This window comes from Gorilla gorilla, chromosome 2 (assembly GCF_029281585.2).
Source record: "Gorilla gorilla gorilla isolate KB3781 chromosome 2, NHGRI_mGorGor1-v2.1_pri, whole genome shotgun sequence".
NCBI lineage: Eukaryota > Metazoa > Chordata > Mammalia > Primates > Hominidae > Gorilla > Gorilla gorilla.
The window spans coordinates 64680970-64695093 of NC_086017.1; the positions used below are offsets into that span (position 1 = coordinate 64680970).

General features: G+C 39.9%; 1 protein-coding gene across 3 annotated transcripts in view; it reads left to right on the forward strand.

Moving 5' to 3' along the window:
• The window catches only part of CACNA2D3 (calcium voltage-gated channel auxiliary subunit alpha2delta 3), a 939729-nt gene that overhangs the window by 685025 nt on the left and 240580 nt on the right, over positions 1–14124 (forward strand). For 2 of the 3 annotated variants that reach the window (XM_031009416.3, XM_055383540.2), the window contains exon 14: positions 2509–2526. The exons of the other annotated variant lie outside the window; for it this stretch is intronic. In XM_031009416.3, the coding sequence (XP_030865276.1) occupies positions 2509–2526 (18 nt within the window). The remainder of the gene's footprint in view (positions 1–2508; positions 2527–14124) is intronic. 3 annotated transcript variants of the gene reach the window in all.

A 14124-nucleotide genomic window follows, 5' to 3' on the forward strand; every position in this document is an offset into this window, starting at 1 on the left:
GGCCAGAGGCTGGAAGGCATATGCCTGAAGACTTGAGCCAAAGGCCAAAGCGGAGCAGGTATCTGGCTGGTCTGGCCCCTAGGGCAGGGCCCTGCACGCAAGTCATGAATGCTGGGTGACAATGTGTTGGGGAGCCAGCTCCCAGCAGCAGCATCTGTGGCCACGGAGGATCTGATCTAAATGTGTGCTGTTCTACCCTGAGACTCATTCAGAGAGGTCCAGCCTGGTGAGGGCATCACAAGCTGTAATTTACATTATTTAAAAGCTCCAGTAGGAAAGTTGCTCTTTGTTCTCATAAGTTATTTCTTGAGGAAAATATATGTTTTGCGGGGAGGATGAGGGCAGTCTTAAACTGAGGACATCACCACAGAGGCCTGGTCTGTCATTTTCCTTCCCAGGATTTCTTCCCATATGCTTAAATGGATGAGTCAAAAAGAGGTGTTTCCTGCTCAACAAAGATAAAATAGAGAGAGAGAGAAAGGGCAGCTCTTCTGTCAGAGAGGCCTGCAAAGTCCAGCAGTTTGTGCAGGGCTTCATTTTGGTATTTATTTTGCAGTCCATCAAACATTTGTCATACTCATGGCCCCTTGCTTTCACAGGACATAGCTGTGATTCGACACAAACGCTTTCCTAAGAAAATATACATTTTTCATTCCACAATGTTCATGTATCCAAGGTTTCTTTCCTGTTGTGTGAAAAGATGTTTAATATTTGAGAAGCTTTTTAAAAAGTGATTCCTCATTTTAAACTCAGTTTCTCATCTGGTGGTCTATTTTTTTCTGAACTCTTGAAAAGCACTGGAGGAGCTTATGAGCTTCTTTTCCGAATAGTTCCAGCCATAACTAGGAGGAACAAATCAGGAAAACATCCTCGTATTTCCGTCTTCTTAAATTGGGAGACCCGTATAAGATAAAAGTGTTGGAAATTGAGTGTTGGAGAAGTTGGAGTCTGCTTTTCATAGACATTCTCAATACCATTTTGGAGACATCTCTGAGATCCAAAACATCTTGTTTGTTCGGTTCTACTCTTTGTGGGCTCCATCCACAGGGGCAGGGGTTTAGGACAAGTTTAAGAGAGCCCTGGTCTTCTTTTATCAGAAGAGAAAGCATTCTTCCCAGAGTAAAAAGAATGGGAAAGTCCGATGATTCAAGTGGAGACCTTAAGATGTCTGATTTAGTTGCTTTGCATTTTCTAGCACTTCTGATGTCATAAGCTCTAGAGAGACAGAGAGCAAGTCTACTGTCACGATTCCCAACTGTTTGGGGTCTTTATTTATGTGTGAATTGAGTTGAGTTAGTATGTTCTAAAGTCAGGCAGCACAGTCCTATGATTGTTTATCTATGGGACATTGTATAATTACTTAACCTTTAAGTTCCATTTTAGTTTTCCTCTGTAAAATAGGGATACCTAGCAGTGGGTTGCTGTGATTTAATGGGATAATGCAAAGACGTAATACAGTGCCTGGTGACAAGTTCACACTCGATAAATGTTAGTCCCTATGTTGAGAAGTAAATCTTGGTAATGATGTAATTCTTAGATTGGGTATTTGATACACGGATCATGTTAATTCCATTCCAGATTAGAAAGATGCTTTCAAAAACACTGCATGCTATAATGGCAGTCATAATACTGTGGAATTAAACCGTAGCCTAATACTCTCAACACAGAAATATAGACAAATATGTCTCGTAAATGTTGATCTTTTTCCACATACCTGTTAATTTCAGTTCCTCGCCTGTGCCATTGGGAAAGCTGTTGTGTCTTATTTTATGGATTGACTGACTGCCTTTTCCTTGTTCTTAGAACATCAGCCTTACTTTAAATGCACAAATCCTGGTGCATACTTCCTTAACCACCAATAAAGGGAACAGTTAATGTGCTACAAAGCAAGAAAAATTGACTTTAAAAACAAGCATTTTTCTAACAGTCTTACCTTTATATACAGCAGGGTTTCTCAACTTTGGCACTATGGATATATGGGCTGGGCAGTTGGTTTTTGTGGGGGACTGTCCTGTGCATTGTAAGATGTACCACAGTGTCCCTTGGCCTCTACCCTCTAGAGGCCAACAGCTCTCGCTCCCTTCCCTTTCACCCCCTAGTTTTGACAACCCAAATGTCTCCAGATGGCCCTCATCCAGTTGAAAACTGCTGGTCAAAGGAAGAAGGAACTGGGTCATGGAATTGTGCCCTTTGGATCACTGGGCAGAAGAGCCTCGGTTCCAACTTTATAGGAGTTTACCAACTGCTTTGGATGTGGTGATTCCCAAAACACATGCTGGAAAGCTCGTAGATTATCTGTCGATACCACAAATTCAGAAAGCAGGTCAAACAATCAGCACTGTAGCTTCGTTTTGAAAAATAACTTGCTTTACCTCTTTTTCACTTGTCTCCCCATTTTGGTTTCTCTATTTGCAAATGGCAAGAAAATGAAGCTTTACCATTAATCTTAATTACTTATATAATGATCAACTTTTTTCTTTTTTGTTTTGTTTTGTTTTCCCCCTTCAGCTCCCTCAGGCACAAAAGGTAAATTCTGTTCTGTCACATTCCAGTCACCCCCAGAACTCACGAGTCATGCATGCCTCCATGGTGTTGTACATTTGACACTGTTCATGACCAGTGAAATGGTTTTTTTCCACAGCTTCAGAAACCTGAAGTTGGGCAGGAACAGAGAGGCCAGCAGACTCAGTTGTCCACTGCTCCTTTGCTGAGTTAGTCCCTCCAAAGGACCCTATGGTAGCCAGTGATTGGGAGGTGAATCTGTGCCCAACTGTTTCTCTAAGAATTATCAAATAATAGGTCAAGAATAAGTTTGACACATTCCTTCCAATGTAGCATTCCAGGCCTTCTCTGAGGTAATTTTTAGGGAGACAAATAATGTGAATAATTAGTAAGGCGTGGTAACCAAGTTTAAATTTGGGGCTCCTAAGCCAAATCGCTGAAAACTCTTATTGGATTTTATGAATTGTAAAAATCAGCAGCTCCTTTGCTGGCCTCATCATCCCAGAGACCATTATAGCAGATTTCTTGCCAATGGCCAGACCCTTTCACTGGTCCTCATTGTCTGAGATGATCTAGTTCCACCATCTAGAATATTCTCTGTCCAGAGAGACTTCATGTGGTTGCAGTGATGGCTTTGCTGTGTCACCCTCATAGCATGTCGTCGTATCCTAAGGACATTTATGGCAGAAAATATGTCACTCAGTGCCTGCTGCATTGTTCTTGTGTGTTTCACAAACATAAGCAAGACTTCTGGAAGACACAGCAATTTCTGGGGGCCGGATGTTGTGTTTCAAGAGTCAAGGTAGGGCACCACCCTGAAATTTAAACAACATCTCCTAAGATCTCCAGTTTAGAGCAGAGGTGATTTGGTTCCTTCTCATTGAGAGAGAGCACAACTGCTCTACTAAAGACAGTCTGTTCAGACCATATGGACAACCAGAGGCCTAGAAATCATTACACAATTACTCAAATATATTTGAGGTATTTAAACAAGGCAAGGCATGCTAGTGTGTGACTTGGCTTGTGGTAATGTTTGATTACACTTCAGTGCCATCACAAAAGGACGGAACACTTCATTAAAAGTTAAAGTATTCAAGACTCACAACAGCTTCCAGGGTAAATAAATGGTCAGAATTCCAGATTGTTTGGAAGGCTCAATGTCTTTGATAGGACATGCTTTCTTAATTACCTACATTTGAATTTTTTTGATAGAGAGACTTCACAAATTCTGTGCCTAAAAATGGACCAGCTTCCACTTATTGACATTTATTCATCAAATTTCCACTGATCCATATACAAAGTATTCCTGTTACAGAAAATAATTCATGAATTGGAGGTGCCATCAGCCATAGAATTTTATTTTATTTTTTGAGACAGAGTCTCACTATGTCACCCAGGCTGGAGTGCAACAATCTCGGCTCACTGCAATCTCCACCTCCCGGGTTCAATCGATTCTCCTGCCTCAGCCTCCTGAATAGCTGGGACTACAGACATGCGCTACCGCACCTGGCTTATTTTTGTATTTTTAGTTGAGACAGGGTTTTGCCATGTTGGCCAGGCTGATCTTGAATTCCTGACCTCAGGTGATCTGCCCGCCTCGGCCTCAAAATGCTGGGATTACAGACATGAGCCACCGCGCCCAGCCAGCCATAGAATTGTAAAACAAAGTTCAAAACAAAGCAACACAGAATACAGAAGAACAAATGTTGCTGGGCTATATAATTCTTCAGTAGCACTTACTTCATTGCATTCACTTCTTCTATCATCATATATTGACTCACATCACATGCCCTGCAAAGTGGAGCGTATTATTGTGGTCATATAAAAGTCAAGGAAGGTACCTCAGCTGGCTTCCTAATTTTTTTTCCCTGTCTCCGAATGATGTCAGACATCCCAAGGGACTTGTTCTGTAGCCCTATGTGAAAAGGAATAGCTTTGCCTTCTGTTCCTATCATGGCTAGAAATTGTCTTTTTTCTGTTAAAACAGAGAAAGGCACTTACCTTACAAAATATTAAGAGATCTATGCGACATGGTTTCAGAACACTTTGGGGGTAGTTTGCGGGAAATTCAGCTCTTTGAAGAAGGAGTTTGAACATAAACCTCAGGTATCTAGGCTGGAGGGTAAGAGGAGTTGAGGGAGAGGTGCACCATAGATTGAAGGCATCCTCCCAAAGGCTGCAAGTCTCCACCTGGTAATGTATTAGCATCCCTGCCCCCAACTCCCCTTCCCATCCCTTCCCCAATATTACCTCAGTGACACTTGCAGAGGCCTTTGCCAGAAGAATGAGGTTCTTGCAAGTGTCAGCTTTCCTTAGATTTACTGTCTTGCTGCTTGACCAGCAAAGGAATGTGGTGGTTCCATTTTGGCCTTCATCCATTTGTTACCATGGGTAAGTTACTTAACCTCTCTAAGCCTACATGTTTTTATTTGCTTAAGGAGAATGATAAACTAACTTTCCACTTTTGTTTTGAAAGTTACTTCTCTTACCTGTTCCTCGCACAGAGCCTGGCATATGGTAGACCCTCAAAATATAGAGTTCTTATTACCACTTGGCTTGACTTGACCCCTGGTGCTTCATAGCACATCAAGAGAGCAGTCATATCTGAGGGGTGGTCTGGGACCTCTGCCCAATGTTTTGTGATTCTGACTCAAGCCTAATGAATAACTGGGAGAGGGCAAAAGAGCCCAGCAGGTATGGGTGCTCCCCCCATTTCGTTAGAAACTCTGTGGTTGGGCCAGGCATGGTGGCTCACGCCTGTAATCCTAGCGCTTTGGGAGGCCGAGGCAGGTGGATCACGAGGTCAGGAGATCGAGACCATCCTGGCCAACATGGTGAAACCCCGTCTCTTCTAAAAATACAAAAATTAGCCGCGCGTGGTGGCGCACACCTATAGTCCCAGCTAGTCCAGAGGCTGAGGCAGGAGAATTGCTTGAACCTGGGAGATGGAGGTTGCAGTGAGCCGAGATCACACCACTGCACTCCAGCCTGGTGACAGGGTGAGACTCCACCTCAAAAAACACACACACACACAAAAACCTGTGTGCTTGAACTGACTGCACCTTCTTCGTGTAGTCAGAAAGAAATGGAGATTGGTCTTGAAACACCAACAAAGCAAAAATTTGTCGGGAGAATTGTTTTGAGAGGTTTCTTCCTAATGTCTTTGACATCACCCATAGATTTCACTCATCTGTGGCCATGATTCTAATGAGCTCTTTCCAAACCCCTGAGTTTGTTGTTCCAGGGGTGAAAGAGAGGCACCTCCAGCCACTACAGCTTTGGCCTACTTTTCACATGAGGTCATGAGCGCATACATTGTACCATATGGTGTCTGCATTTGTGCTGTGTTTTTGTTGGACTCTGCCTTTGTATCATCTGCAACTATTTTCTTTATAAATATTTTAAATAGTTACGTCTCTGTAAACATACTTATTTTAATCTCTTGGCTGATCTGCAACTAAAAATGTCCCATTTGGGTGTCCCTCTTATGTGTAGCAGCCATTAATGACTGTTGTCTGTAAGTTATGGTTTTCATGATTCTAATATTTTGAGGGTCTTCCAAAACTTCTAGTCCTTTATGACAATGTTTTAGAACAACAGTTTGAAAAAAAATATTATTTTTTGTATGGTTCTTAAGCATCTCCAAGATAATTCCTAGACTCTATAAATTTCAAGCCTTGATATAAAATTGGAGTGGCACTAACTGGTGATGAACCTGATAAATATTAAATATTCTTAGCAAATATGGAGGTAGTGTCCTGAGGTTTTGGCTAAAAAATATGTAGCAATACAGATGAAGCACTTTCAAGGCATCACAAATTCATTCTTCTGGGTGGAAATTGGACCAGTTTCTTGGGTGGATTGATTGTCCCTGAATTCAACAATGAAGAGAGGTCTATGTGTAAGAAAGGTCTGCTTTTTAAAAATTCTTCTTTACTTCTACAAAAGTGTCCGAGAGATCTGATTTTATGATAATAACATAGCAGAATTACCCAAAGCCATTTACAAATATATGTTCAATAGTAATACTATTGAACAAAATAGTCCCTTTTTCTAGCTGCATTTTTCTTCACGTAGATTCTGTCTATAGGAGCTAAACATCAGTTATTCACTGCAGGATTAACTTAATCAATGTAGGTTTAATCAACGTAGAGTGGGCCCGAATGTTTAAAGTCAAAAATACTCTTCGGGGAATTCCAAACGTGGCTATTTATGTGGATGAACGTGTCCAGACCCTGGTACCCTTTCTCTTCATTTTCTGCTGCATCCACACAACTTTGGAATTTGCCAAAGAATATTTCTTAAAGGTTTCCTAGGTGCTCTGTGTCTTTCCTGACACCGTATTAGTTAATATCAACCTGAGAATTCTGAGTAGGCATAAGCATTTTTCACAAAACCATAGTTAAAGCAAACCACATCTCTAATCCTGTTTGGAATAGCAATTGATGCATTCAGGGCTGCGCAGTATGGCAAAATGATCCCTGTTTAATAGCCCGACTGCGTGTTTTGTTTCCTGTTAGGAATAGCTTAACTTGCCTCCTTGAACAAACACAGCAGGGTTCAAGATCTGTTGTTCTATGCCTGCTGTGATATTCTGTGCTGCTTAACTTGTATGAGGACTCAGGAGTGCATAAATTAGCTTCTTAAATGGAGGTCGACTTTTGGTCTCTCTTTCAGAATGGAACTGTTTTATTAATTTCTCCCCATGAGTGCAAATGGCATCCTGAATCTATTTGCATTTTCTTTGTTTCCTTGTTTATATTATATTTTGGAGGAATAAATGGAAGCCTTCGTTTTTCTAGAGTCTTTCTTTCTTTCTTTCTTTTTTTCTTTCTTTCTTTCTTTCTTCTCTCTCTCTCTCTTTCTCTCTCTCTTTCTCATTCCTTAGGTACAAATTTGTACAAGTAGAATTTGGCCTAGCTCTTATCTCAGGGTAATCAGATTTCAGCAATTGCGAGGCATCATTTATCATTCTTTGCCTCATTTAACTTCTATACTTCGAACAGTTGAATTAACTGTCAATGAAAATCGAAAATTGAAAGTTTGCAAAGCTGCTCTTTTTGTAGAACTGCAGATCTAGTGATTTCAGTGTTTCATTACAGTTATATAACCATCAAAATTGATGCAAATGAAGTGCAAAACTGAGAACTGATAACTATTTACATTTGGTTCTGGTTTATGACTTATTTGCTTTTACCTGTACTTTGCTTTGCATGTAAACTATTACGTCTTGTTTTGAAAACTCTGTTTTTCTCCTTATCATTTACTATTTTATAGTAACATGTAAGGTACTTTTTATATGCATTCCCAAGCCGGGGGTGTTAAGATTGATATACTCACAGTCTGAAAAATGATAGCAGCACAGTGGACTACAGTTTAAATTATTGGATCTATTTTATGAATAAGGGTATGTGCTAGAAACCAGAGAGCAAGTCTAGTCACTTCAGCTTTTCCCGTAGCCAGCGTGAGAGGCTCTGTGGAAATCTGAGTGATGGCATATTGCTCAACCCTAACAATGGTTATATAACTAAGTGTTTTGTTCTCTGCCATAGTTCTGTATGAGTGTGTCTGTGGCAGCCCAGACAGGCTGCTCTGCTGCTGAGGAAGGAGGTGAACTTTGCAAGTGTACCCATGTGAGTCTTGGCTGACCCCTTTTCCATGGCCCTGTCCAACTTTGCACTTGAGGCCTGAAATAAATGAATGCAAGACCCTCAGATTCAAAGTGCATGGCTTCCTAATGGCAGGATAGCCAGCAGGACAGCATATAGGCACTCCAGCCGAAGCTACATGTGGGTTCTTGGGTGTCATGGAGCTCTGTTTGGAAGCAAGATGCTATTTGCATTTCTTTTTATTTTCTTTCTTTCTTTTTTTTTAAATTTGAGACAGAGATTAGCTCTTGTTGCCTGCGCTGGAGTGCAATTGCGCGATCTCGGCTCACTGCAACCTCTGCCTCCTGGGTTCAAGCGATTCTCTTGCCTCAGCCTCCCGAGTAGCTGGGATTACAGGCACCTGCCACCACACGCAGCTAATTTTTGTATTTTTAGTAGAGACAGAGTTTCACCATGTTGGCCAGGCTGGTCTTGAACTCCTAACCTTAGGTGATCCACCTGCCCCAGCCTCCCAAAGTGCTGGGATTCCAGGTATGAGCCACCGTGCCCAGCCTGCTATTTGCATTTCTTATTGAAAGGAAATAATCTGTTCATATCAAACAACCTCATAGTGTGTGTCTACTTGTGTGTAAGGGGAAAAATCAGGGTTTACTCCATTTTCAGATTTATTTGAACATTTGACGTGTTCATGTACTATTTTTATGCTTTATATACTATTTTTCCTGATTATTCAGGAAAAAAACAAAAACACAATATTACATTTTATTATTAACTTTTTTAAAAGTTTTTTTTTAGCTTTTACACTTTTATGCATGAAAATTGATAAAAGCCTTCAATAAAACATACCACTACATACCAGTAACTTTCACACTTTCAGCCTTTGACTCAACAACCCTCTTTTGCAGAATCTAGCCTAAATTGGTCAGTGACTTGCAATTTTATTTATAATGAGGAAAAGAAGAGCCAAAATACCTGAAATGAAAAAGTGGTTGAAAAAGTCACTGAACTTCCAAAAAACAGAATATTAAGAAGCCATAAACAAAACCATAGTTCAGAAGGATATTTAATAATAATGTAAGAAAATACATTATTTTAAAATTAGAGTGTAACATTTTATGTACATTATGCTCCTGTTGTGTGTGTGTGCGTGTGTGTACAGATGTACAAAACTGTATTGGAAAGAAATGCATAGACATATTTAATAGTGGCTATTTCCTAGTGGTAGGAGAACAAATATGTATTTTGTTTTCTTAATACATTTTTGCATATTTCAAATTCTGTATTATGAGCGTACATTATTTTTATAAGTAAATGATTATATTTGTAGTAATGAACTAATTGTATTACTCATAAATACACTAAATGAAATAGACTACCAAGAGTTAACCTAACAATAGTCTGCTAAGCCCAACTCTCCCAAGAAATAAACAAATGAAAAAGTGGGAAACCCAAACTCTGTTGTAAAAATACACATGCATAACATGCATTGATTCTTGGTACAGACAGCTATAATCAGAAGGACAAAGGTTTATAAACAGTGGGTTGTCTTACGTGGGACAAGTCTGAAAGTACCTTAGCTTATCAGTAATCCTTATTTTCTACCAAAGGCGATCTACCAATCTTTAATCAAAGACTCAGTCCATGTCAGATGCTTAGAGCGACATTGATCTGAGCATGGGAAATCCACAAAAAATGGTAGGTGTGTGGTTACACCGTGGAGGTCACCCACCCAACATGAGCCTCAATCAGTAGGTGTTCCCTGTCCTCCTCACACCTCTGGTTGGGGGAAGGGCTACCTTGGCTTAAAAATGGAAAAAATGAAGCGGGGTGAGAATGACATCTGCCGAACTTGCTATTTGGAGAGTGTTGTACCAAGTTGTGTAACCTCTGGTATTGCATTCATCATTGCAGAAGGGACGCATTCCACTCCTACAGGTGAGGCAAAGGAGCCCATCGCTCTTAAGACTAACCTGAGTCAGCTGGATATGGAGTGGAGGCCCCACCTGCCAGTTCTCACTGGTAACCTTGGACCCAGGATATGGACCCAGGATACATCGTCCTGAGCCTCGGTTTTTCTTGTTTTAATGGGGTACAGACACGTCCCTTATGGGATTTTCCTGAGAGTACAGGAGCTTCACCTGCTCAGGGCCCATCCACGCCACATGCTCAATGAGGGGTAGTGTTGGCCATGGCAGGGACAGTAATATTATTAATAATGCTAGCAGCATTATACCTTGTTTAATACAGACACATTTAATAAAGTAAAAGCAGAAATGGTTTCTTTAAAAAATAGGCAAAAAGAACTTGGTGTTTATTAAGTTGAAAACCAAAAATTGATTTTACAGTTCCTTACATCTCAGTGCTTTCTAGTTTCAGACTTAATTCTTAGTGTCTTAGAAATCCAGTGTCTTCCTTCAAAAATTCTCATTTATTTAAATATGTGACTGTTTTCTATTTATTTAAATCAAACACAGTTATAAAATATGACTCTTTTAAGGTGCTAAAACAATACAAACTGTACTCACAACATTGCTGCAATGAAACTGCCTTTTCTTTTGAATGTTAAGGAAACATCTGAGTAAAAACAATGAAATTTCAAAAGTTGTTTTCATCTCAGTTGTTCTTACATCCCTGAAGATGTAAAAACACCCTTCTTCCTTCTACATAGAAGGGAAGGTAGAGGATCGAGGAAAGTTATTTCACAAAGCCCTCTGAATTGGGATACCATGATATTAATGTCAGCATCACCAATATTTAGGCTGGGTGGTCTTGAAGGGGACATCACAGGACACTCAATGTTCTGTTTCCTTGCTTATAGATACAATTCTGTAGGTCATTTTTATTGACACAAAGTTTATCTTGAACTCAGTGAGTTGGGTTTTCATTTTGGGGTCTCTTCCGTATTTCTTGGTAGATTTAGAACACCTGTATCCATCACTTGACACACTGGATGTTTCCTGAAATCAACAATGTATGAATCTACACTTTATGGCCGAGGCCTTGGAAGAGGCCAGCTAAAGAACAAGTTAAAGGACAACTGCCAGTATCTTAAAGAGATAAAGAATTAAGCAACCCAGGAAATAAACATATTTTATTTTCTAGTTGCATTAGAGAAAGATGACACAAGAACACCATTTTAACACTGAGGTAAATCAGATTCAATACAATTTAGTTACTAATTTGAAAACCAAATCTATGTAAAATATAATAAATGAAGTCTATATCAAATCAATGTGAAATCATCATCAGTGATTTTAATCTGACTTTATTAGTTCTCATAGGAAGGGATTTCCTGTGTGGAAGATATACTAGATTAATATGATGAGTTACTCAAGAGAAAACACACATACCATATGTGCATATGCATAGCTTTTCTTTACTTTTTGGCAAAATTTTTTTGATACAATACAAATCCAATTTTCTGACAAAATTTGTCTACCTGCATTGTTTGTGCACATTAAAACTAAAAAATTAATTATTTTAATGAAGCAACTGCCTTTTGGTTTTTCTTAGTAATTTGAGCCACATATTTAATGGTCTGGTCATGTTCAGCTGCCTGATGCTTTTTCCAGTCATGTTACTCACTGGTCACATCCCCAATTAATGGATATATATCCATTACAGACCCAAATGTAGCCCACTTCCATGAGAACTGAAGGAATGGCTCTGGATGCGCTGCCAGACATCTCATGCCAAAGGATTCAACTGAAATGACCCTCTGGGGTAAACTGGAGCAGTTGTGCAATCCTGTACATCAGTGCTACCAAGAAGCTCAAAAACAAAATGTTAGATGTTTATCCCTTCAAATTAACTAGAAGGATTTTGGAAAACCCAACCAAGTTTCATGAAGTAGAAAATGTCAAGCAAAGACTAATGCCGTGGTATGGATTTTCTTTTTCCAGAAATGACTCACGAAATTGAACCACTTGCTGAATCATGAGCCCTGTGTGCTTGGATGGGACCCATCCATATTTGCCCAGGCCTGGAACACATTAGATGATTTACAGGCTGGGTACTTCTGAAGCATCTGTCCCTTCTTCCCAGACTCCCTTCCTCTATAACAACTTCCTTCCCAGTGTGCGTCCTTCCTAATCTCCTTTAATATTTATGATCATAATTAATTATAATTAACCACTCCCCACCCCCACCAACTGCTTTCATATTATTTAACTGTTAAGACCAAGATATTTGATCATGGGATAAAGGAAACATGTCTTCCTATTTTATTTATGCAATTCAGGAGATAGATGAAGTTCAAATCTTTGGATTTCAAAGAAGCATAAGAATTTCTCTGGCCTAGTCTGGAATGGTCTTTATGAGATTAATTGCACTTGTCAGATGTCCCAGGCACTGTGCTAGGCGCTTTATGTCTATAATTCATTTAATGCCTCCAAGAACTCTAAGGACTTTTCCTATTTGAAGGATGATTTACTTGATTGCAACCTCCTTTGCTACACTTCAAACTCCTGAGGGCCAAACATGGCATTTGTCTTTGCACCCCAAAACATGAGTCTGAGGGTGGAGTGGTTACTACACAGGCTCTGGCATCAGGTAGACCAAGACTCAGATCTCTACTCTGCTGTTTTCTGTACCTGAGGCAAGGTACTTTGCCTTTTTAACTCCTTCGCTTGTGAAATGTGCGTAGGCACTTGCAAGGTCTTTGTCAGGGTTCAATTTAAGGCTACGTAGATGCAAAACATTCACAGCAATGTTTGGTAACAAGTACAAATGATATTTGGCAATGGATATGGAAAGGTAGGCGTGTGGATGGATAGACAGAAGGAAGGATGGAAAGATAGATCAATAAAAATGACTCAGCAAGTTTGAGTAACCTTCTCCAGCATGTTAATGCAGGTCTGTTTGCTTCCATTTGCTTGTTACTTTTTGTCTTCTCCGTGCTGCTAAGCACATTGCAGTGTTCAACTAAGCTGTGTTTTTTTAAGTCCTTTTCTTTTATCACTGTGACATCAGCTGGACATTGTGCACCAGCTTCTCAGCACTTCCTTACAGTCTCAGTCCAACCACATTGATACAGGCAAAATACACAAAGATATTCAGTGAAGGAGCCGTGAGCAAGGAGAGGCTGTATAATGTGAAAGAGGGAGCACTAGCCCCAGAGTCTTGCCTGAATTCTGGTACTAATTTTCTCTGCCTTCTTTACTCCCTGGGCCTCATTTGTGAAATAAATTAAAGGATAGTGTTGGAATAAATTCATTTAAGGACCATTTGCTGGGCATGTCTTGTGTACCAGGCTCTGTGCTAAATGCCGTGGATGAAAAGAGGAATCTTTCCCAGCTTCTGCCCTTGGAGTTCACAGGCTTTACACAATTCCCAGCATTTCTTCCAGCCACAGTGTTCAGTGACTTTGCTTCATTAACAGTTTGCACAAATTTTGGTCCTAGATGGTATCTTTGGTTGTAGAATAAATATGATTATCTTTGTAGTGAAGTTTGAGAACATCTGGTTCTCATTTCCACTTAGGGAAGGTTTTATGGAGGAAGCAGCATTTCAGGGGGTCTTTAAACAAGGAGAAGGTTTTGTCCCAGGGCCCCAAAGCTCTGACAGTTGCCTGTGTTTTCAGGGCATCTATTTGGAGGTGTCTAAACCACGTTTGTGAAAATATGAACATTTGGCCACCATGGGGGGTCAATTATGTGTCATGGCTCATCATAAATATTGACCAAAATCCAATGCCTCATGATAATTTTCATTGTCATTAGTCCTGGGCATTCTTGAAATAAGCAGGTTATACCCAAATAAACCAACAAAGTGGTTTCCAAGACAGCTTTCAGATATGTTAGTCAGTGATATTCTCATGACCATGGCTTTATTTATATATGTTCATGGTCAAAGGCAGTATCCTCCCTCTATCTAGAAGTTTGCTCATAAAACATATTCCTTTCTTAATGACATATCCTAGAATCACTGGAACAAAAGGACAGAATATCAAAATGTTCCCGAATAATAACAATTTTATTAGAAGAGGACTGTTTTTAGATTCTCATATAGATGT